The sequence below is a fragment of the Typopeltis vanoorti genome, chromosome 21 (assembly GCF_054136105.1).
Source record: "Typopeltis vanoorti isolate ZY-2024b chromosome 21, IOZ_Tvanoo_1.0, whole genome shotgun sequence".
In the NCBI taxonomy this organism is placed as follows: Eukaryota; Metazoa; Arthropoda; class Arachnida; order Uropygi; family Thelyphonidae; genus Typopeltis; species Typopeltis vanoorti.
The window spans coordinates 65,248,831-65,270,303 of record NC_143569.1 but is presented as its reverse complement, the minus strand read 5'-3'; the positions used below and the strand labels follow the sequence as shown (position 1 = coordinate 65,270,303).

At 34.5% G+C, this 21,473-nt stretch overlaps 1 protein-coding gene across 1 annotated transcript in view; it reads right to left on the bottom strand.

Moving 5' to 3' along the window:
- Nucleotides 1–21,473, bottom strand: part of LOC150094927 (uncharacterized) — a 259,949-nt gene that overhangs the window by 36,615 nt on the left and 201,861 nt on the right. Inside the window, exons 7-8 of the mRNA XM_090411150.1 lie at nucleotides 20,820–20,929; nucleotides 4,824–5,093 (exon numbers count right to left, since the gene is read on the bottom strand). Coding sequence (XP_090267276.1) covers nucleotides 4,824–5,093; nucleotides 20,820–20,929 — 380 coding nt within the window. The remainder of the gene's footprint in view (nucleotides 1–4,823; nucleotides 5,094–20,819; nucleotides 20,930–21,473) is intronic.

The following is a 21,473-nucleotide window of genomic DNA, read 5'->3' as shown; positions in this document are numbered from 1 at the left end:
AAATAATTACACCAATAAACGTCTTTTAGCTTTTATTAATAATTATTTGTCGATGTAAACTATAAATACATTATTTTCATTTTACGTCGATTTTAATAATCTTTAATTCTTGGGGGAAAAAAGGTATTCAGAAATTAATAGTTTTTAGCACAATTTCATATATTAAAAAATTGACCGGCATATTTTATTAAAAATCAACTAATCAATTAATTAATCCTAAATTAAATTATTTCAGTTTAAAAGCAAAATAAGTAAAATAATATTAAATTACATACACTTACCTTTTAAAAATGTATTTTTTTTTTTTTAAATTTGTTTCACTATAAATTTACAATTCACACTTCACTCTGTAACTTACAAGACAGAGGGCAAACTAACCGGTCACTGTTCACAAATGAAAAAGATGAACCAAAAACAGGAACACGTGTTTTATTACTTCAATAAAACACATGTTCTATGGCTACCCCACAACAGGCCAATCCATAATAAAATTTTAAGACAGACAAAACATTCCCAGGCTTGAGGGTGTAAGATTACATATCTCAATCAATTTTATGATTATAATTTGTGGAATTTTTTAATCGATCCTGGGGGATCAATTAAAAAACGACAGTAAACTGAGGCACCTGCAATGTGGCAGAAATCATTTGAACTGAATTTGATGACTCCAACTATCATATCAAGTTCAAACAGACTTAACTCTTTTTGTCCACTCATTCTGATGGCAAAGAATGTCTACACTGCTAATGCCTATGTGTCTATGCTTATATAGCATTGCAGATGTATATCAGCATGCATCATATGGGAGAGGGGGGAGTTGAAGGAAATGCTGAAGATATTAGAATAACATTTCAAAAATTCAAAACTACTGCTGAAAAAATAGGATTAGAAATCTACCAGGATAAAACTGAATATTTAAAAGCGGTGTTTTTTTTTTTTTTTTTTTTTTTTGGGGGGGGGGGGAATTGTATATAATGGTACATCGTACCGGTGCCTTAATTAACAGTGACATACAGATGCAGTATCATTTTCATTTTCAAATTTTCTTGCTGGCAAGGAATGCATATTGGCACCTATTGTTTTGCAAAACAAGTGCTGTTTAAAAGTAAGCAGAAATCACAATCAAGGGGAAAAATGAGCAGTTTACCACTGATAACCAGTGGTAAACTGCTCATTTTTAAAATTGGCGCTTCCTTCAAATAACCAGGAACATTGATTACTTGTGATAACAAAAAAATTATCCAAGCTAGGATAAATGGCTCAAAGTTTGTATCATTCACTATCTTCCAAATTTCTGTTCAAGCAGAGTTAAAATAGAAATATACAAGACAATCATTAGACCTGTTGTTCTATATGGGGTAGAAAGGTTTGCAGATCTTTGAAAATAAAATCTTCAGAAAAGTCTATGGACCTGTAAGAAATAATACAACAGGAGAAGAAGACAAAATGGAGACATGAACTCTATAGATCTCCATTTCTATCTGATGAAATCAGAACTTGCAGATGGAGATAGCTTGGATATGTGGAAAGAATGGCTAAACAAGCATTCAAGATGAGACCTGATGGAAAGTGGCCAAGAGAAAGTGCACGGCAGTGCTGAAAGGATAATATCCAAAAAGACAGCTGACATATTCTGGGAGTGCAAAATTGAGTATCTTCAGGTTTGATCACAATTGGTACAGGATTAAAACAAAAAAATAATTTCTTGTCAAGTATAATTTGCTTTCTAACCTAGTGTGAAAACCTGTGACAGTTCTAATGCATCTGATATGTGTTAGTGCATATTTGCATGTGATCGGTAAGAATACAAATCCCAATACCCTTGAAATTGATCAAAGTTTCGTGTCATTATAAAGCCAAAAAACAGAGCTTGAATTATGTCTTAGTGGCACAAGCCTCAATGGTGGATAAGTGGATATGCTTAATCTACCTTGGCCAACCAGGCCAGAGGAATATGTGTTATTCCTTGTGCATCTCTTATTATGCTTCTTGAATAATATCATTTCTTTGTACAAAACCTGAAATCCATCACCATAAAGACTCACCAAATTTCGACAATAAAAATTATCTGGTTTCAACCAAAAGTGAACTAAAGGACTTTTATATATTTTATATCTCAAATTTCATTAAATTCTACAAGAAGAGTTCTTGCAATATGTAATTTCAATACATTTTACCCAGTTTTTGTCTCTGAAATGAAAATTAGAATGGCTTGACAAATTAATGATAAGGATCAGCTAGAAATAGATTAAGTATAGATGGTCAGATAAAATAAATCTAAGAGCTGCTTATGCATTTTTTAGAACACAAAAAAACTCAATCTTAGAAAAATCTACAGCATATACCTTCTAATAAGAAAGCATATTAGTATTAACTTTCAGCTTTAATTATGGAATATCCACAGTCAAGGCTGTGATAATCCACTTATGAGGGGGGTGGGGAATCTTGAAAGTTCTGATAAACACCTAGAACAAAATGATATTAAAGCAAGTGATATAGCCACAAGAAAGAACATATCTTAAAACCCTTTAACCCCCATGTTTCAACAAATTGTAATAATTTGTTCTTTTTCTTTTAGGATATATAAGAAGGCATAAAATTAATTAATTTTTGTTCTAGGTGTTTATCAGAACTTTCCAGAACCCCCCCCATACATAAAAATACACAAATATATATACTTCTGGGTCACTTTCTTGCAAGTGTGTGTGTGATGAGGGGTGGACACAAGATTTCAAAATAGAAAAGCAAGATATTAGGATTGAAAATACACAAAAAAACAACAGTAATTAGACAAAATGTTCTGATTCCTCCATGGATTTGATCCAGGCAGGGCATTAGTTAGTCATTGTTGGCTACATACACAGTGTATCTGTTAAACAAGACAAAATTTGTATAAAAATAAAGGGTAACTAAAGGAAGATGTCATTTATTTCTTTTCAATATAATCTCCTCTCAACTCAATATATTTCCATTGTTCATATAAATTTTCGAAACACCACTAGTAGGCATCTAAAGGATAGCGTTGAGAGTGGGCACACACTGCTCTGATGCCTTCCAATGAGTCAAACTGGCACCGTTTTCCATTTTCTGAAACAAAAATGTTCACCAATGAAAATTCCAGTGAATATGGAAGCTGTTCGAGCACTGTGACAGATTTGAAAGTGAGAAAATGTTCTACATTTAATGCACAATGTGCAATGTTGTGCAGCAACAGCAAAATGTTTGTTTGGTACTGCTTCCTTCTTACTCATCTCATGCATTGATTTCAGATGCTGCATGAACCAAGATTATACTAATTATTCAGCCACCTGGAGAAAATTCGTGATTGCTGAAGAAAACAATCAGCATTATTTTGACTCAAGAATAGTCAAACCTTTTACTATCTTGAAGATGTTGGCAATTACCAATCCATGCTCTGCCACTCTATTTCCAAGTCATATTGGAAGCACCATAATTTGTCATAAGTCACGATTCCTCTTTTAAAATGTTTTATCCTGGGCACCATTTCAATGGAATTTTCAAAGCAAGCAACATGATATTCTCTCTGCTCAGAGCCAAAGAACATGGTATGAATCGCAAACAAATTTTTCATTTTCTTAACTTTTCTAGCAACAATTTATGGGGTACTTTCTTTCCATTTAATTTCTGTGCAAATATCTGAGTGGTAATTCAATGATCGCTGTTGATGAGTTCACGAACTTTTTCCATATTTTCATCAGACCAAATAGAGATGGGCCTTCCAGGTTGGGGATTGTCTTCTAATGAATCGCTATCATCTCGGAATTGTGCAAACCACTCAAACTCATGCATTTGATAGGCAGTCATCCTACAGCATTTTAAGATCATTAAATGTTTTTGGGGCAGATTTGCCCAGTTTAAAATAAAATTTTTTATCACTGCTGTTGTTCTATTTTCAAATTTTTGACATGACATGCTAACACCATCTCACTCAAACAATGTCTGCGTGAGAACTAATGCAGCTATTGTAAAAAAAAAAAGTATGTGGTTCCCACCCATGAAAGGTAATTAGTAAATCTATAATACACTTGTACTATGGGCTAAGGTTTTTTTTCCCATGCTGTACGCTTCGCAACTATATGTCTGGGGAAGGAGTGTCCTAGGTTCAATTCCCGTCGGTGACATGAGGAGCTGAAGGATCTTCCTCAGCCATAGCCGGTTTTGAGCATGGACAGTAGGGTTTTTTCCCCAGTTTATCCTGGGGTTTTTCATCCTGCAAAGCAGGCAAACTGGCCTTGAGAATGCAACACTACAGGACATAGGATACACCAGGGCATAGGGCTGACCACCTTATTCTGTGAATGGTTTGAGGTCTGATGATTAATAAACCCTCAACACCGCAAGGTAAAAGAGGGTAAAAGGAAGATGAGATGATATATATATATATATATATATTTTTTTTTTTTTGTAGTTTTTTTATTTATTTTAACATAATCTGGAAACATTGCTCTACAGACCAAACATGGAACTCTTTCAAGCCACTGCAGGCCTCCAATAAGTGGGGCAGTGGTCTCACACCAAGCGATGAAATTCATCTCCCACCTAAATGCACATATGCTGATAGGAAAGAGCACATTTTCATTAAAATGATATACTATTTTCCAAATTCTATTTACAGCATGCCTGAAAGAGAAAAAAAAAAAATCTTATCTCATTAATTTAATGGGCATACAGTGCATATATAGTGCATATATTTAATACTGGGATTAGAAGAACTTTTAAAATTTTTAAAATGCATATCAGTATTATATTAATTGGAAGGCTTATAAACTCACAAATAAAATAAGTAAACAGATTTAACTTGCCTCAAATACTGAATGTATACATTTCCTCTTAGATGTGGCTCATGATTACAGCACACTTTAAATTGTATAACTGTGCCTATTTTTTTAAATTCGGGTAGCACATCATCATAAAAGTCAATGAAATGCTGATAAGTTTCACTGTCTTCATATTCTAACCCAATATCAGTATCATACTCATCATGGAGAATTTGTTCAATGCTGAAATGGCTGTACATTCCTTTAATTAGTAAAGTTGAAGTTAATGCAGGACGGGGATGATTCCTAGAACATCTGCAATAAGATGAAGCCTTTTAAAGAAATCTATCTCACAATTTATGCTATTAAAACAAAAACTCTAATCTCAGAAGGTGAGTGCAATTTGTTAATAAACATAAACTGTGGACAACTGCAAATCAAGTTGGAACATATTGTTCATTTTAAATGCTAAAGAATGAACAGGAACAGTTCCAATACTATTATTTTTATATGGCCTTATAGAGTTCAGTGGGAACAGGGAAAATATGACTGATTTATTTAAATTTTAAAGAATTTATTTATTATTATTATTATTATTATTATTATTGCTAATTTAGATATAAAATCTTTTATTGTTACTGCTAATCATATATTTTTATTTGAGTACAAACTCTTCATATGATTTTTTAAAACAGGCATTCCCACATATCTTCAAAAGTACTTATCATTTAATTAGTAGTCCTTACTCCATGAACCAAAAACATTAATAATAATGTATTTTCATCCCACCCCACCAATGTACTGAAAATTTTACATTTCTGGATTACTGGAGTAGATCTCTCATAGCACCTATATATAAAAATGGAAATAAAACTGAATGTGAGAATTACAGAGGTATTTCTCTTCTGAGTGTTCCTGTTAAGATTTATGCAAGTATACTTGAGAAACAGTTGAGAAGAACTGTGGAAGAAAAGCATGGTGAAGAACAAGCTGGATTCAGGCCAAATAGAGGCTGTCAGGATCAAATCTTCACTTTATGACAAATAGTTGAGAAAGCATGGGAATATAACAAAGATATGCATTTAAGTTTTGTAGATCTGAAAAAGACATATGACAAGGTGCCAAGAGAGAAGCTATTCAATACGCTACAGTTATATGATGACAATGGGGCATTATATCAAGCAATATTTAGTCTTTACTTGAGCTGTAAGTCAGCAGTTAGAAAGGAAGGTGGTTTAATGTTAAATCTGATATCAGACAAGGATGTACATTATCCCCTCTGTTATTCATTATCTATATGGATCACATTGTGAAGGAGAATGGTATTAAACCTGATATCAAAATTGGAGATGTTAATGTCAGCTTTTTGCTTTATGCAGACGATGTTATACCCCTAAATAAATCTGCTACAAGTCTTCTCTCGATGAAGGAGGACTGAAATTTCTAACAAAATTATGCAATAAACTATATGAGACTGGATTTCTACCCAAAGATAATAATCATTCAATTTTCATTCCACCCCAAAAAACAAAAGTTACAAGATGTGAAGTGTTCAGGACAATCAGCCTCATCAGTCAAGTATCAAAAGTCTTCCTATACGTTATTCGTGAAAGAAATAAAAGAAAAAACTGGAGGCCTTTGAAATGTGGATACCGCGAAGAATTATGAGGATATCGTGGAAAGACAAAAAGACAAATGAATAGGTACTAGAGATAGCAGGTGTAAACAGAAGCCTGATGAAAGAAATTAAAAAGAGAAAAGTCAGCTATTTTGGACATATTCTGAGACATAACTGCCTACAAAGGACATTTCTCGAAGGAAATGTTGAGGGAAAGAGAAAGAGAGGAAGACAAAGACTGGAGTGGATGAAAATATAGAAGACTGGACCTCTCTCTCTCATATGAGGAATGCAGCAGAGAGGTGCAGAATAGGACACGGTGGAGACAAATGGTAGTCAATCTCCTGGAGAGAGAAGACACCTGACAGGACAAGTCTTCAAGATTCCCTGACTAAATTGAATAACTGTTGTAATAGATATGGTATGAAGGTCAGCAATAACAAGACAAAGACAATGAAAATAGGCAGAAGAATTGAAAATATCAACTGCATTCTGAATGGAGAACTATAGAACAAGTGAAGCATTTCAGATACTTAGGCATGATTTTTAGTGAAGATGGTAAATTAAATATGGAAATTCACAACAGAATCAACAAAGCTGGTATGGTAGGAAGTCAACTGAATAAATTTATATGGAATAAGAGAGAAATTAGTCGGAACACTAAATTAGCTGTATACAAGATTGTTCAAACCAATTTTAACTTATGAATCTCAGAGCTTGGTCAGAAGTAAAACATTTGACCAAAGACTAGAGACTGCAGATATGAGAGTACTGAGAAAGATTAGGGGAATGAACAAATGACATCAATTGGCAATATCGTATTAAAAACGAGGATATTAGGAAAGAACTTGATACTGTCAACATCCAGGAATGCGTTAGCAGAGCAGATCTCAGATGGTATAGTCACTCAAACAGAATGGGCAAGGAAAGATTAGCAAAACAAGTGTTCTCTGCAGCAAAAAGACCCAGAGGAAGACCGAGATATAGGTGGATTGATACTCTAAAGTGCCTTAGAAGATAGAAAGATACGATCTGATAATGTTGGAGTCTTGACAGGTAACAGACTGGTTTGGAGGAAAATTGTAGATAGGAAGTTAGTAATGATGTAAGTTTTTCATGAAGTACTATCGTATCCTGTACACTCCTTGAGGATACATGGCAGGAATTTGATGATGATCAAAATAGAAAACTATAGACAGGATGTTTCATCTACTTCAAAATTAGTTAGGGTCATAATAGTTCAATGATAAAAATCATTGCAAAGTATAATTCATTACCCTATATGTTCTTCAGTAATTTCCTTGATAAAATTCTCACTGATTTGGAAAGGAACCTGTTGCAGCCATTTTTAAAATCTATTTTTCATTTTTTAACTTCTAAAAACACCTCTACATAGAAATTGTAATGCTTGGATTTAACCACCTTAGATAGTTGAGCCATTAAATAATTACATTTCTATATATATGAGTTGGATTTTAACCTGTGAGAATATTAATAACTTATTTGGTTAACTAATAACAGTGTAGTTGATTTAAATGTGATAAAACCGTTTTTTCAAGTATAAAAATTTAGGATGTGCAGATACAAAAGGAATGACTGTATTAGTAAAACAACAATCTGAAAGGGGTAATAAATTTATGTGTATCTATTTGACCATAAAATTATGAGGCTTATCAGGTTGATTTGAGTGCTAAATCAAAACAACAAAAACAGAAATTTACACCAATTAGTTTCATCTCATATAACTTGTGTGACTTCTTCAGAGTGAAAAGTAAACATAAAGATGACAGAAACTGTTGTTGTATGAACAACAACACCTTCAAATGAGGAGACAGTGAAATCTGGTACAAGCTGTCTATTTTCTAGCATTGTCTGGATATGGTTAGCAAAAAAATTTGAAGTTTGTGTGTGTATGTGTGAGGTGATTTAATCAATGACATCCAGATATCACTTAGGAATAAGTTCTTAGTTTTCGTTGAGCGAACCACATGAAAAAAATGATGGTGGTGGATTCTTCAATCTGATGGGGAAAAAAAGTTATTCTCTAAATATGGCAAAGAGACTTGTCCTATCAATGTCATGATGCATGCTGGAAGAGTGGCAAACTGGACCTGATCTTTCTTCTCTGTTATAATCCACATCTAATATGTTCCTTCTTTCTTACTGCGAAACTTCTGCAAATAGCTGATCTATGTAAGGAAGTGACAACAAGGAATTCAATAGACACTAGATGTTCGTAGAAGAGATTATTGTCCTTGGAGAATGAAGGAGGCAAGCTATTTTGATGAACTAAAATGGAAGGAACTTAGTCTCTGTGCTGTTCATCAGGATTTGGCAATGGAAAAGGATTAGAAAATAGTAGTTTTTGGATTGTCTGTATAACTGCTGAGGGCAAACTGACTGAAAAGAAACAGGCATTCCTTATTATTTATTTATTTTTTTCCATGCTTATCTTTTAAGATGTAGACTGCACATTTTTTTAGGGTAAGAATGATGCCTGGTTTTTGAGAAAGATGGTGAAGAGGAATGGAGTAACATCCAGTGTGAGTGGGCTTGCAGTATATATCTGATGCAAATCACTCCCCCCCCCCCCCCTTCATATATTTTCAAGATAGAGGATATCAAGAAAAGGTAACCTGCCTTCAATTCTAACATGAATTTCATTTTTGGATGGAGTTGTAGAAGATTAAATCAGCAATTTCATACTTCTAGATGATAAAATAAAATTATAAACGATCTGATACACAGACTGTATGAAAGCAATAGTGTTAATTATTATTTGGATGTATGGAATAATTCTGATGGAAGACAGGATTTATATTAATATGGTGGTCTGCATTTGAACAAACCTAGCATTAGACAACTGAAGAATCTGTTCGAGAGAGAGAGTGCATGCACGCGTGCATGCATGCATGAGAGAAGGAGAGAGAGCAAACATACAATCATAACATGGAAGGACAAAGGAGGGCTTCTGTTAGAGGTGCATGCGGAATTGTAGAACAGGAATTTATGACAAACTTAAAGGCACTGGTATGGTTTGATTTAGTTGATATTATAGATGAAGCAACCAAAACTATGAGGCCAGTATATTATTATATCTGTTAATTGTATATTCTCTAGTCAGTATGGCTGTTTTTCCAGGATGAAAAAATCTTTCCACCTTAGACCATATTTCCCTTTAAGATCACAGGAAATCACTTCCTCAAGAAAAACAGCGAATTTTGCAACAGAAAATAGTCACTTCTTAGGAGGCAATTAAAATATCGTTTGGAAATAAAATAAAGAGAATGTTTAAAAAATTAGTACTACTTTTAAAAAACCACAAAAATAAATAAATAAATAAAATGGCTGATTGATTTGACAAATCACATCACTCTATAGTCATGCCATGATTTCAAAATCAGAACAAACAATATGTCGGGTGAGACAGGTGTTTCGATTACAACTCAAGATTTATTTTATTCAAAATTCTCATGGGGAAAACATCGACAAGCCAGTCAAAGAAAATTATGATGAATGTTTATGTGCAGCTGCAAGCTTCCACACCCTGTCAAGACCAAGGAAGAGAGTGTAGTGATAGCAAGTTAGCTGGCCAGCGTTTCTGAGAAAATCATCTTCAGTGTGAAAGTTGATAGAAAGAAATCACACGTGAAGACAACACCTCCCCCCCCCCCCAAAAAAAAGGGAGCACAATGGGGAACTTGGTGAATTCAGTGTAAAGCACTTGATGTCAAGATTTGATGACTTCATTTGGTGTATTATTTGCCAAAAAATTCACACATTTTTTTTCAGGAATGAACAGCTCATACTGAACAAGCTGATTGTCGAAGTCAACAGTAATTCTGATCTGCCACAAATATTAAGAACGATGTTTTATCGGATGATGGAGGATCTCGGCTTCAGGTACATAAAACAGTAATGCGCATTGACCGTCTTAGAATGAGAGGATGTAATTGCTTGGCAACATTGATACCTTTGAGCACAGAGGAACATGCACCTTCCAGGCTGCAATTTTAAAGTGGAACAGAGCATAGCTAACTCACTTTCCATTGAAAAGCCCTTATAAAGATTCCTCATATTCTAAACTGGATCTGAATGACAAATGACACTCTTGCAACTGCTAAAAGTAATGAAGATGTGCATTGAGCAGTAGAGTGCAATTTGATAAATTATATACATAGTAAAGAAAGCAAAATCAGATTATGAGAAAGAGGAAATTATTAGTTGAGCTGGCCAAAGGAAATCCTAGATTTTATTTTATTATATGAAATGCAAGAGAAAGAATTAAAGAATTTTAGTGAATACAGACAATAAGAAAGTAACTACAGAAAAATTACTGGTTCAACTACTAAATCACCACTTTGTCAATGTATACTACATAGGCAGAAATGACTTAATATCTGACAATGGGATGTAACAGATGAGAAAACGCAGATGAATGAGAAACAAGTTTTAAAAAGATATCGCAAAATCTTCATATAAATTTAGACTATAATAATATTAATGTCAGCTTTCCAGCAGAACTCTTAGGTCCATTTAGTCTGATAATAATATAACTACCACAAATTATTCAAATTCCTACTTTATACCTCATTTACACGCATTACATTTACCAAAAATGTTCGAGTCAATTTCCTCTTGTAAAGAGAAAAACCAGAGTACCCAAAAGAGCAGTAACCAGGACAGTCTGAGACCAACTGAGTCAGCTATTAAAAAAATCAAAAGGTAGGTGAGTCATATAGTCAGTAGTTACCATTGTGGCCAAACCTGTGTATAATATAAGATTCATTTTCCATTTGGAAGTTGCAAAACAACATGCCCCAATGTTTTCTTTGGCAAAGAAAAAAATCATCATCAGTCAATCTTTTCAATTCTGGTATGTTTCATGAATTTCTATGAAACATGGTATCTTTAAGGTATTCCCACAGGTTTACATTGATTTATAATTCTAGAATAACTCCACTTCATGGAATAAACATAGAACTATGTTCTATATTTTCCAATGCTGAGGCCACAGCTACCAAAAAGGTTACATAAAATTGTCCCTAATAAAGATATTGACATAGCTCATAATATTTCTCAACAGAAACTGGTTCAGAATGCACAAAAACATTGTGGCTATCAGCATGTAATGAATGGTCAACAGCAGTATGGGGATTTTCCAGAGCCTAGAACTATGCATTTTTGTTTAGTTTATTCATATATAGTCTCAACTCTTACTATAGCAAACTCATGGGGCAGATCACAGGAATAGCTTATTATAGAAGATAGTTGGTTATAGTAAACTTCTTTATGAATAATTTTGTGCTCATGGAAATCTACTTGGGATTTTTTTTTTTGACGATGTCTTTTACAAATCTGTTAGAATGGTATTTATTATAATAAGAATACTCATGACTTATTTTTCACGGTATTAACAACACCACAAACACTTTTATCAACAAAGATGTTTTATTAACGCTTATATTTCGCTGATTTTCAACTCAGCATCATCAGAGCACAACACACATGTAAACGCGACAGTGAGTGAGTGAAACAATATAATTGCAAAAGACAAAAGATCTAAAGTCCTATTTTTGGCGCCCTCTAACGAAAAAAAAAAAAAAAAAAAAAAAAAAAAAAAAAAAAAAAAAACAGCAGTTATCCAGGGAGTTTTTCTTAGGATAACCGTCTCCCAAATTTTTGGCAAATTAATGCAACCATATTTGTTAAGGTTGGGAGAATTCTTCAAAGCCATTGCTGATTCAAAAAATAATCTTTCAGATCTATAACGAAAGCGTGGTCTGCCAGTCCTGACTTGCCATAGTAATAGTAGCGAATGTATCTTTCATGTTCTTCCAGGCAGATGTTCACTGATCTTCCTGTTTGCCCATAATAGGCCAAGTCACAGTCACATGGAACTTCATACACTCCTGGGTGTGCTAAAGGGTGAAGTTTATCCTTAGGCGAGTGGATCAGAGTTGCCAGCTTGACATGAGGTTTGAAGGTGGTGCAAAGGCCATGTTTCAACAATACTTTGGCTATCTTTTCCGATGTACCTCTGATATAGGGAATAGAAATGGTCATGTTGTATTCTTGTGTATTAGGGGAGGGCAGAGTAATGAGCCTATGTAGTATTTTATCTATTTGGTAGGGATTGTAGCCGTTGGCTAAGAACGTATGGCGCAGGTACTGGAGTTCAGTGGTCAGAGCTGTATCATTAGAACAAATGGCTCTGGCTCTGTGTGTAAGTGTTTTTAAAATGCCATACTGTTGGACTGGATGATGATGCGATTGTTTATGTAGGTATCTTCCTGTGTGTGTAGGCTTTCTGTAAATAGAAAAACATAGTGATCCATCTGAACATCCAACACCCCAAAATTCACTTCACAGTAGAAAAAGAATCAAATAACTGTTTACTATTTCTTGACACATTAGTCACCCACCTTTCAGATGGATCACTATCTTTTTCTATTTACAGAAAGCCTACATACACAGGAAGATACCTACATAAACAATCACATCATCATCCAGTCCAATAGTACGGCATTTTATGTAGGAAGATACCTACATAAACAATCACATCATCATCCAGTCCAATAGTACGGCATTTTAAAAACACTTACACACAGAGCCAGAGCCATTTGTTCTAACGATACAGCTCTGACCACTGAACTCCAGTACCTGCGCCATACGTTCTTAGCCAACGGCTACAATCCCTACAAAATGGATAAAATACTACATAGGCCCATTACTCTGCCCTCCCCTAATACACAAGAATACAACATGACTATTTCTATTCCCTATATCAGAGGTACATCGGAAAAGATAGCCAAAGTATTGTTGAAACATGGCCTTCGCACCACCTTCAAACCTCATGTCAAGCTGGCAACTCTGATCCGCTCGCCTAAGGATAAACTTCACTCTTTAGCACACCCAGGAGTGTATGAAGTTCCATGTGATTGTGACTTGGCCTATTATGGGCAAACAGGAAGATCAGTGAACATCCGCCTGGAAGAACATGAAAGATACATTCGCTACTATTACTATGGCAAGTCGGGACTGGCAGACCACGCTTTCATTATAGATCTGAAAGATTATTTTTTGAGTCAGCAATGGCTTTGAAGAATTCTCCCAACCTTAACAAATATGGTTGCATTAATTTGCCAAAAATTTGGGAGACGGTTATCCCAAGAAAAACTCCTGGATAACTGCTGTTTTTTTTTTTTTTTCCATTAGAGGGCACCAAAAATAGGACTTTAGATCTTTTGCAATTATATTGTTTCACTCACTCACTGTCGCGTTTACATGTGTGTTGTGCTCTGATGATGCTGAGTTGAAAATCAGCGAAATATAAGCGTTAATAAAACATCTTTGTTGATAAAAGTGTTTGTGGTGTTGTTAATACCATGAAAAATAAGTCATGAATAACCATCAACACCTAAGCTTATCAATAAGAATACTGCTTTCACATTTGGGGTGGGGACCCTAAGAGAAACCACCTTGCTTCATAATCATCTCCCTAGTATAGTAGCATATTGCTGCCCTACCAGCCATAAGGCTGAAGGGAAAAATACAATAAAAAATGGGAAATATCACTTGTTGTGTAAACTTCTTGGGGATAGGACATTTTTAGAACTATTTCTTCTAGTATAAAACCACAAACAAAGATATAAATAGAAACTATGTTTTTATTTCGACTAGTTTCGTGAAATACTTTGTTTCATTTCATCATGAAATAGCATGAATAATATATAAAAAAACCCTAGAAAACAAGTAATAACCGTTAGCATTTCTAGTGAAAAATATTTAAAAATTTAAACAATGAAAGCATACATTCACTATTATGTTAGCTGCTGGTTCGTGGGTTGCTATAACATACTACTAGTAAATACAAGTGTATTGTGATGGATTAAGGAAGACCAGACTTGATGCAAAATCATCCCTTGCTTTTTGTTAAACTGTAGAGGATGTATCAATATTTCAGATGATTCTCTGAATGCTTTTGAGTAAAAATGGCAATTAATGTGGAGCATTTCAGTTTGTTGCCATTCTACTCTGGTGTTTTGTGCTGCCAGCCCTGATTTGTGCTTTCTTTCATTCTCAACGTCCTTGAAGTGTTCTAATCGGCATATCTCACCAGATCTGCCAATCTGTCCTATGTGGTGTAGACCATGATTGCAAATGATCTTGCAGACACCTGGTTTTTTTGAGTGGCAGATGTGGAGGTTTAGGAGATACTGATAAAGTGAAAAACAAAGTATTTCATGAAACTAGTTGAAATAAAAACCTAGTTTCTATTTGACATCTTTGCTTGTGGTTTTATACCGGAAGAAGGGAAATATCACTTTTTTTTTTGTATTTTCTCTTAGGGAGACTGTCAAAGCTGAATTTTGTAAAAAGCAGACAAGTAATATAGGTAAACCTTACTAAGCTGTATGACAGATTTATTTGTTGTGAAAGTTTGGGCAAACTCTTCTTCAAACTTAACAGTAAAGTTTTTCTGGCTTCCCTGATCCCATCAGGCATTGCTAAAGATGGCTAGTTTAACTTTTCTTTGGTCCATAACACTTCTTGTCATTTCAAATTGATTCAACAAACTCAGCATTGCCCAATTTGTTTGCATCTTGTGCATGGTGAAGTTTTACATCAATATCAGCTTTAATCACTGATATTAGCAATGAATCCTGTGGGAAGGGGGAATATATGTTTAAAAAATCATTCTAAATGGGACTAGTATAGTGGGAATAGAAAAAAAAATATCACTTCAGTGTTTCCATGTGTAAGGCTTTTGTATTCTAAATTAAGGGTAGTGCAGGGTGTGTTCTATACTGGTGAGGCTGCATAAGGGAATGAGGATACCAGGAAGCTAACCATGGTAGTAAAGAGGATACGTTGCAAGAGTGCTGGTAAGAAGGACACTGACAAGTAGACCTACAGTAAATTGTTCTACTCAATAAGGTAGTAATCTGATCATATTAAAAATACAGTATGCCAGATTTTGGGGAGGTGTAAAAATTGGAAAAAAAATGCAAGGGGATGAGGACAGGAACTCAAATGATATCAGTTCAAACAATGAATATAAGGCTAGATTAAGAGAATATACTGTAGGATGCATGCAGAGTTTGGTAATAGAGATATAAATTGGCAAAGAGATGTTATAAGATAGAGATGACATTTTTCAATAGATAGTAGAAAAGAACAAGGGCTCATTCCCAGAAACGAGTAAGAAAGTAGTAAGCATGGAAGTGTGGAGCAGATTTTTTTCCTGGTGAGCAATGAATGCACAGATGCAGTGTGATAGACAATGCACAAGCTGATATGGGGCTTCTGTCATGGAGATCTAAATAGAGTAATATAGTTTTAAGGGGCATTTGGATCTTCTTTGGCAGCTACTTTAATACATCTCATGTTGAAAAATTTTAAATATTTAGAACCTATGAAGGCTATCTGCTTGAGAATTTTCTAAGCTTTCAGAAGAAATCAAGTAGAGGGTTCTTTTATTTTACTAATCTAAAGCAACCAAAATATGACTATTTTTATAACATGAAACAAACTTTGGATTGCTTGATAAAAATTATCTGTAGGTTTTTGCCGATCGTATGGCTATCTAGCTGAAGAAAGATCATACAGAGACCTAAATTAGTTATCATATTAAGAGAAACCCTAAAATATATTATAATGAAAAGTAATATGTGGACTGCAATTAGGATGCCATCTTTCAATTATAGCAACAATACTGATGCAGCTAGTGCTGAAGGTGGGTGAACTCCTAAGCCAATCATGCATTATTATATACCTATACTTCAGTATCATGAAAATAAAGAAATCATTTGGTTACTTCAGTTATGAGCACTGAAGTTCAGTTACTTCAGTGCTCATAACCAACACTATAGTCAAAGTTAAAACTTTGCATCCACTATCTTACAAATATGCTAGGCAAAAGTTTAAGGCCAAATTAAATGCCAAAACAAATCTCAATTTTCTTTTTCAGTGTTTATTTTTTATTTTTAATTTTGCAGTTTTTCAACCTAATCTAAAGTATTTGCATAATATTGCTTGTATATGTTACAAGTAAAAGAAAAACTGATTATGGAAGAATAACCTCAGCAAACATGGAAGGTAAGAAAATGTCAGATGCTTTAGAAATAAATTAGTTGTTATCAATTTAGCAAGGAATGCATTGGATACAACCCAGGCAGGCCCATTAATTATCTGGGTGTTGAGGTGTTGAACGGATAGAGGAGAATCAGTTGGAAGTATTAACACTACTGCAAAGAGCTTGAATCAAATGCAGCAATGGATTGGATGGTATATCAGCGAGACCACTAATGGAATGTGCTAATGCTTTTGCATATTCCATTAGTAGCACCAAGGCAGGGTGCTACTAATGGAATGTGCAAAAGCATTAGCAGCACCCTGCCTTGGTTATTCGACTTGAATCTTAGCACATCCATGATTCTTAATGTACAGAAGGAAAGAAAGGATACCTTTCATGAAGTGGATACACAGCACCTTAATCCCCTACAAAAGAGAGCACAGCTTTATTAAGGATAGGTCTTATTTAAGCAAATTTGCTCATTTTTTGCAATAAACTGACTACAGAGTTAGATAAAGGGAATGGATATACCATAATATTTTTTGATTTTTCCAAGGCATTTGAAAGGATTCCACACTGGAGGTTGTTATACAAACTTACAGGGAGAGGCATGCAAAATAGGCTTGACATAGATGAGAGTGACTGACTTACAGGTATATCAAAAAGTCATTTATAGGGATAGCAAGTCTAGGTCTAGTAGGCAATCAGTGGACTACCACAGGATTCTGTCTCTCTTTCGGACTAATACAGAAACCTTGCAGTCTGATCTGGAGAAAACTGGATCTATGGGTAAATGACATTGAATATCAGTTCAACGTTGCAAAGAGCAGGGTTATGCAATATGGACTGAGGACATTGTAGATAGAGTATTATTTTAATGGTATTTGCTACAAGTGATCGATGAAGCTAGAGAACTAGGGGTGATAGTACACAGAGAGTTAAAGTTGAAGGCCTCATGGCTAAGGGTACTAAAATCATCACATTAATGTTTTCTTCAACTATAATGGTGAATAAAACACTAACCTGTGGGGGGGAAAGGGAGATTATCCTTCCTCCATATAAGGCTTTGATAAGAAGACACAAATGAAAAGATCCAGCAACAGGTTCTTCTCATGGTGAGCAGAATGAGCTACTGGTGGATGGTATAATGTACCTCTGTTAAATATAACTCTGGTATTAATGCACCACATGACTTTGAAGAGGCTCTCTCTCGAGGAGCCTGCCTGGTGCAGAGCCAGTTGAATAAATTTTTATGGTACAAGAAAGAAATCAGAAGTTAATAGAGAAGACCAAAATGCAAAGTATGAAAACAACAGAGACATAACTGCTCATAGGAAATTAAAAAGTCCAGCATACCCCCTTTTGGGTATTCAAAGACTGTAAAGGAATTTTTTCATTTACCTATTTATTATCAAATAAGTGGTATTATTATAATCACCATCATCAGTTTCTCATATGTAGCACTATCATAATATTCTACACATCCATTGAGAGTACATATGAGAAACTGATGATAGCAATGATGAATAATACCATTTATGTATTAACAATATATAAGTGGTATTACGATAAGATTTTATTTTCAAACTTCCTGCTCCTAATAAACAGAATATCCAATACAAGCAGTCCATCACAATACCACATGTTGGAAGTTCATTAATTAAAATGTCAGCTCTTTTCAAAAATCACAACATCAGAGTAACTTTTAAACCAATTCAAATTGTTTGTAGCTTGCTGAGGTCTCCTAAAGATAACACACTTTTCTGCAAATACTGAGGGGCATAAGAATTCCATGCTTGTGTGTTTAGCCTACATAGGATAAACAAGCTGTGGATTTGAGGACAGAAAGAAAGAACATGTTGCAGATGTTGACCATAAAAGAAACAACAGATCTGGTTCGGCCAACCATACTTTTGATACCAACCAAAAAATGTCTGATTGGAACCTTTCAACTATGCCTTATATAGAAAAGAACCTTTATTCCAGACTTCTGAAGGAATCTTTTACAGTCATCCATTTGCATGGATCACTGAATAAAAACTAAGGACTGACACTAAGTGATTTATGGAAACCTCTCATTAAATCTTTTAACATTAGAGATTTCAAATTTTTGACAACCATTGCCTTTTTTGCTAACTGTAGATCAACTTGTCTTTAAACAAAATGATTGATTTAAAAAACGAAATGCTAACTACTTCATGAAGCAATTAGAATAACAGATATTGCATAGTACCTCTCTTAGACCATCCTCATGGTACACATATGTGGGTAATATCCTTATCGTTTGGCATGGTTCTCTTAATGAACTTCAAGAGTTCATCACTAAGATCAACAGACTCCACCATTACATCCAGTTCACTCTTGAGGTAGAAGATAATAGGATTATTTTTCTAGATCTCCTTCTTTGTCAACCAGATGGTAGCCTTCACTTCTCTGTTTTTAGAAAGAAAATGTATACTAAACTTTACATTCATAATCTTTCCTTATAATCATCATCTTTGTCAAAAAAAAGTTTGGCACATCAAGCTCACTCTCTATGCTCTACTGAAGAGCTACTCTCACAGGAAATAGACAAGTCCATCTTCACTGATAATGGCTTTACTGAGTTTAATAAATTTAGTTTAATCCTTTATCCAAGTGTGAGAAAACAAAGTTTGTGCCTGAAAGTATCTTCAGGACTGGGGTAATGTGGTACAACACCAGGCAACTCATTGCAAAGGTGGAGCAAACTAACATCACTCTTATCTCAGTATCTCCCATTATGCAAAACACATTTCCTTGCAGATATGTATAATGTAATGTTATGCATTAAGGGAAGGGCCACTACCCAGACTAGTTTCGACCTTTATTGAGGTCTCTTCAATGGGAGCCAGGCCCAAGTGGAGATACCAGGCAGAAGCATTAGCAAGGTCATCTCCACCTATAGGAGTTGCCAAACGGTGTGCAACCTTTTTATTAAATTACTCTGGATTTAGAGAAAGATGTTGAAAGTTTATTTTTCACATGGTTAGACTATAATAAATTTAGTTTAATCCTTTTTGCAACGAGTTACCTGGTGTTGTACCACCTTACCCCAGTCCTGAAGATACTTTCAGGTGCAAACTTTGTTTGCTCAAACTTGGATAAAGGATTAAACTAAATTTATTATAGTCTAACCAAGTGAAAAATAAACTTTCAACATTTTTCTCTAAATCCAGAGTAATTTAATAAAAAGGTGGCACACCGTTTGGCAACTCCTATAGGTAGAGATGACCTTGCTAATGCTTCTGCCTAGTATCTCCACTCAGGCCTGGCTGCCACTGAAGAGACCTCGATAAAGGTCGAAACTAGTCTGGGTAGTGGCCCTTCCCTTAATGCATAACATTATACATATCCGCAAGGAGATGTGTTTTGCATTATGGGAGATACTGAGATAGGAGTGGTGGTAGCTTGCTCCACCTTTGCAACGAGTTGTCCGCTGTTGTACCACCTTACCCCAGTCCTGAAGATACTTTCAGGCGCAAACTTTGTTTGCTCACACTTGGATAAAGGATTAAACTAAATTTATTATAGTCTAACCAAGTGAAAAATAAACTTTCAATGGCTTTACTGAGTGTTACGTCAAAAACATCAGTAACTATAGGGACTGTGTTACTATTCCTTATGTTAAAGGCGCCTGAAGGAATAGTGAAACTACTTAGATTTGTTGGCTTACAAGTACCCTTTCATCCTATTAACAAGATTTCTGAGGGTTTTTTTGGCACTGCAAAAGATAAACTTCCTGGTCCACCCTAGGCATCTATCAAATTCCTTGTAACTGTGGGTCACCATATTTTGGTAAAACTGGTATATCAGTGGCCATACATTGTGATGAAAACACCTCGATTACATTAAATTCCATGAGAATGAACAGTTGGGACTTACAGGGAATGCTATCTCCACCAAACATCGAATCCTTTGGAAGAAGATTAAGATTCGTCACAAAAGTAACTAACTTACAGAATGCTTATATAAAGAAAGTTCTGAAACCTTATTACACCGTCTAAACAAGTAGATTAAAATTATCAATATTATGAGAAATAGTACTTCTCCACACATTCTGTAGGAAATAGTTTTGTTATTGAGTCTTCTGGTTTCTTGTTTCTTCTGTTTTGCTTGTTTAATTTGAAAGTCACACTAAAGATGCCCTTGATACTTGGGCAAAAATTCTGTGCCTAATAATAAAAAAGTTAAATAAGTATAATCCATAGTAAATTTTATTCATCTAATTATGGCTTATGTTCCTATTTGTCATGTTAAATGAAATAATACAATCCTAAGTGGTTTAAATAACATATTTTGAAATAAAAACAGAGTACCATCTTACCTTTCACCAAACCTGCAACATCCAGTTTTCATAAAGAATGAGCAGCTCTCCTTCTCTTGTCCAACAGTGTAGTTTTCTGGTGCTAATGGATTATGCCATGCTTCATTCCCCTGACAAATGGATAATAAAAGTACAATATATTGCGCTTCTTATAGTGAATTTTTACCCAAACATTAAAGCATGATCATATAATTACATTCATGCAACATGATAGTCTTACAAAAAAAAAGTTTTGTTTAGAAAAAAAAAAATGAAACTAAAAAATGATAACTACACCTAATTATAACTGATTTCAAACAACAAAGTTTATATTATTGCTCTAAGGACCAAAAATAAATTTGTGATTTCTTAATAAATATCTGTAACTGAAAAATTATCTTTAATAGCTCACTTCCATGCGATTACAGTCCACAGTTCTACATTTTCCGAATTTAAAACAACTATGGAAATAATTTTCTATCAAGTTTTTTAAAAGGACTATGATTTTTTTAGATTCTATAAACTGAAAATGTGATTGCTTGTGAATTGTTATTCACTTGCTTGTAAGCAAGTGAATAACAGGTCTCACAACTGTTGCCAACCTCTGAGTACTATTTTAGTTACTCATTTGACAAAAGAAATACATCACTATTTTCTTTACCTGTGAACTGATAT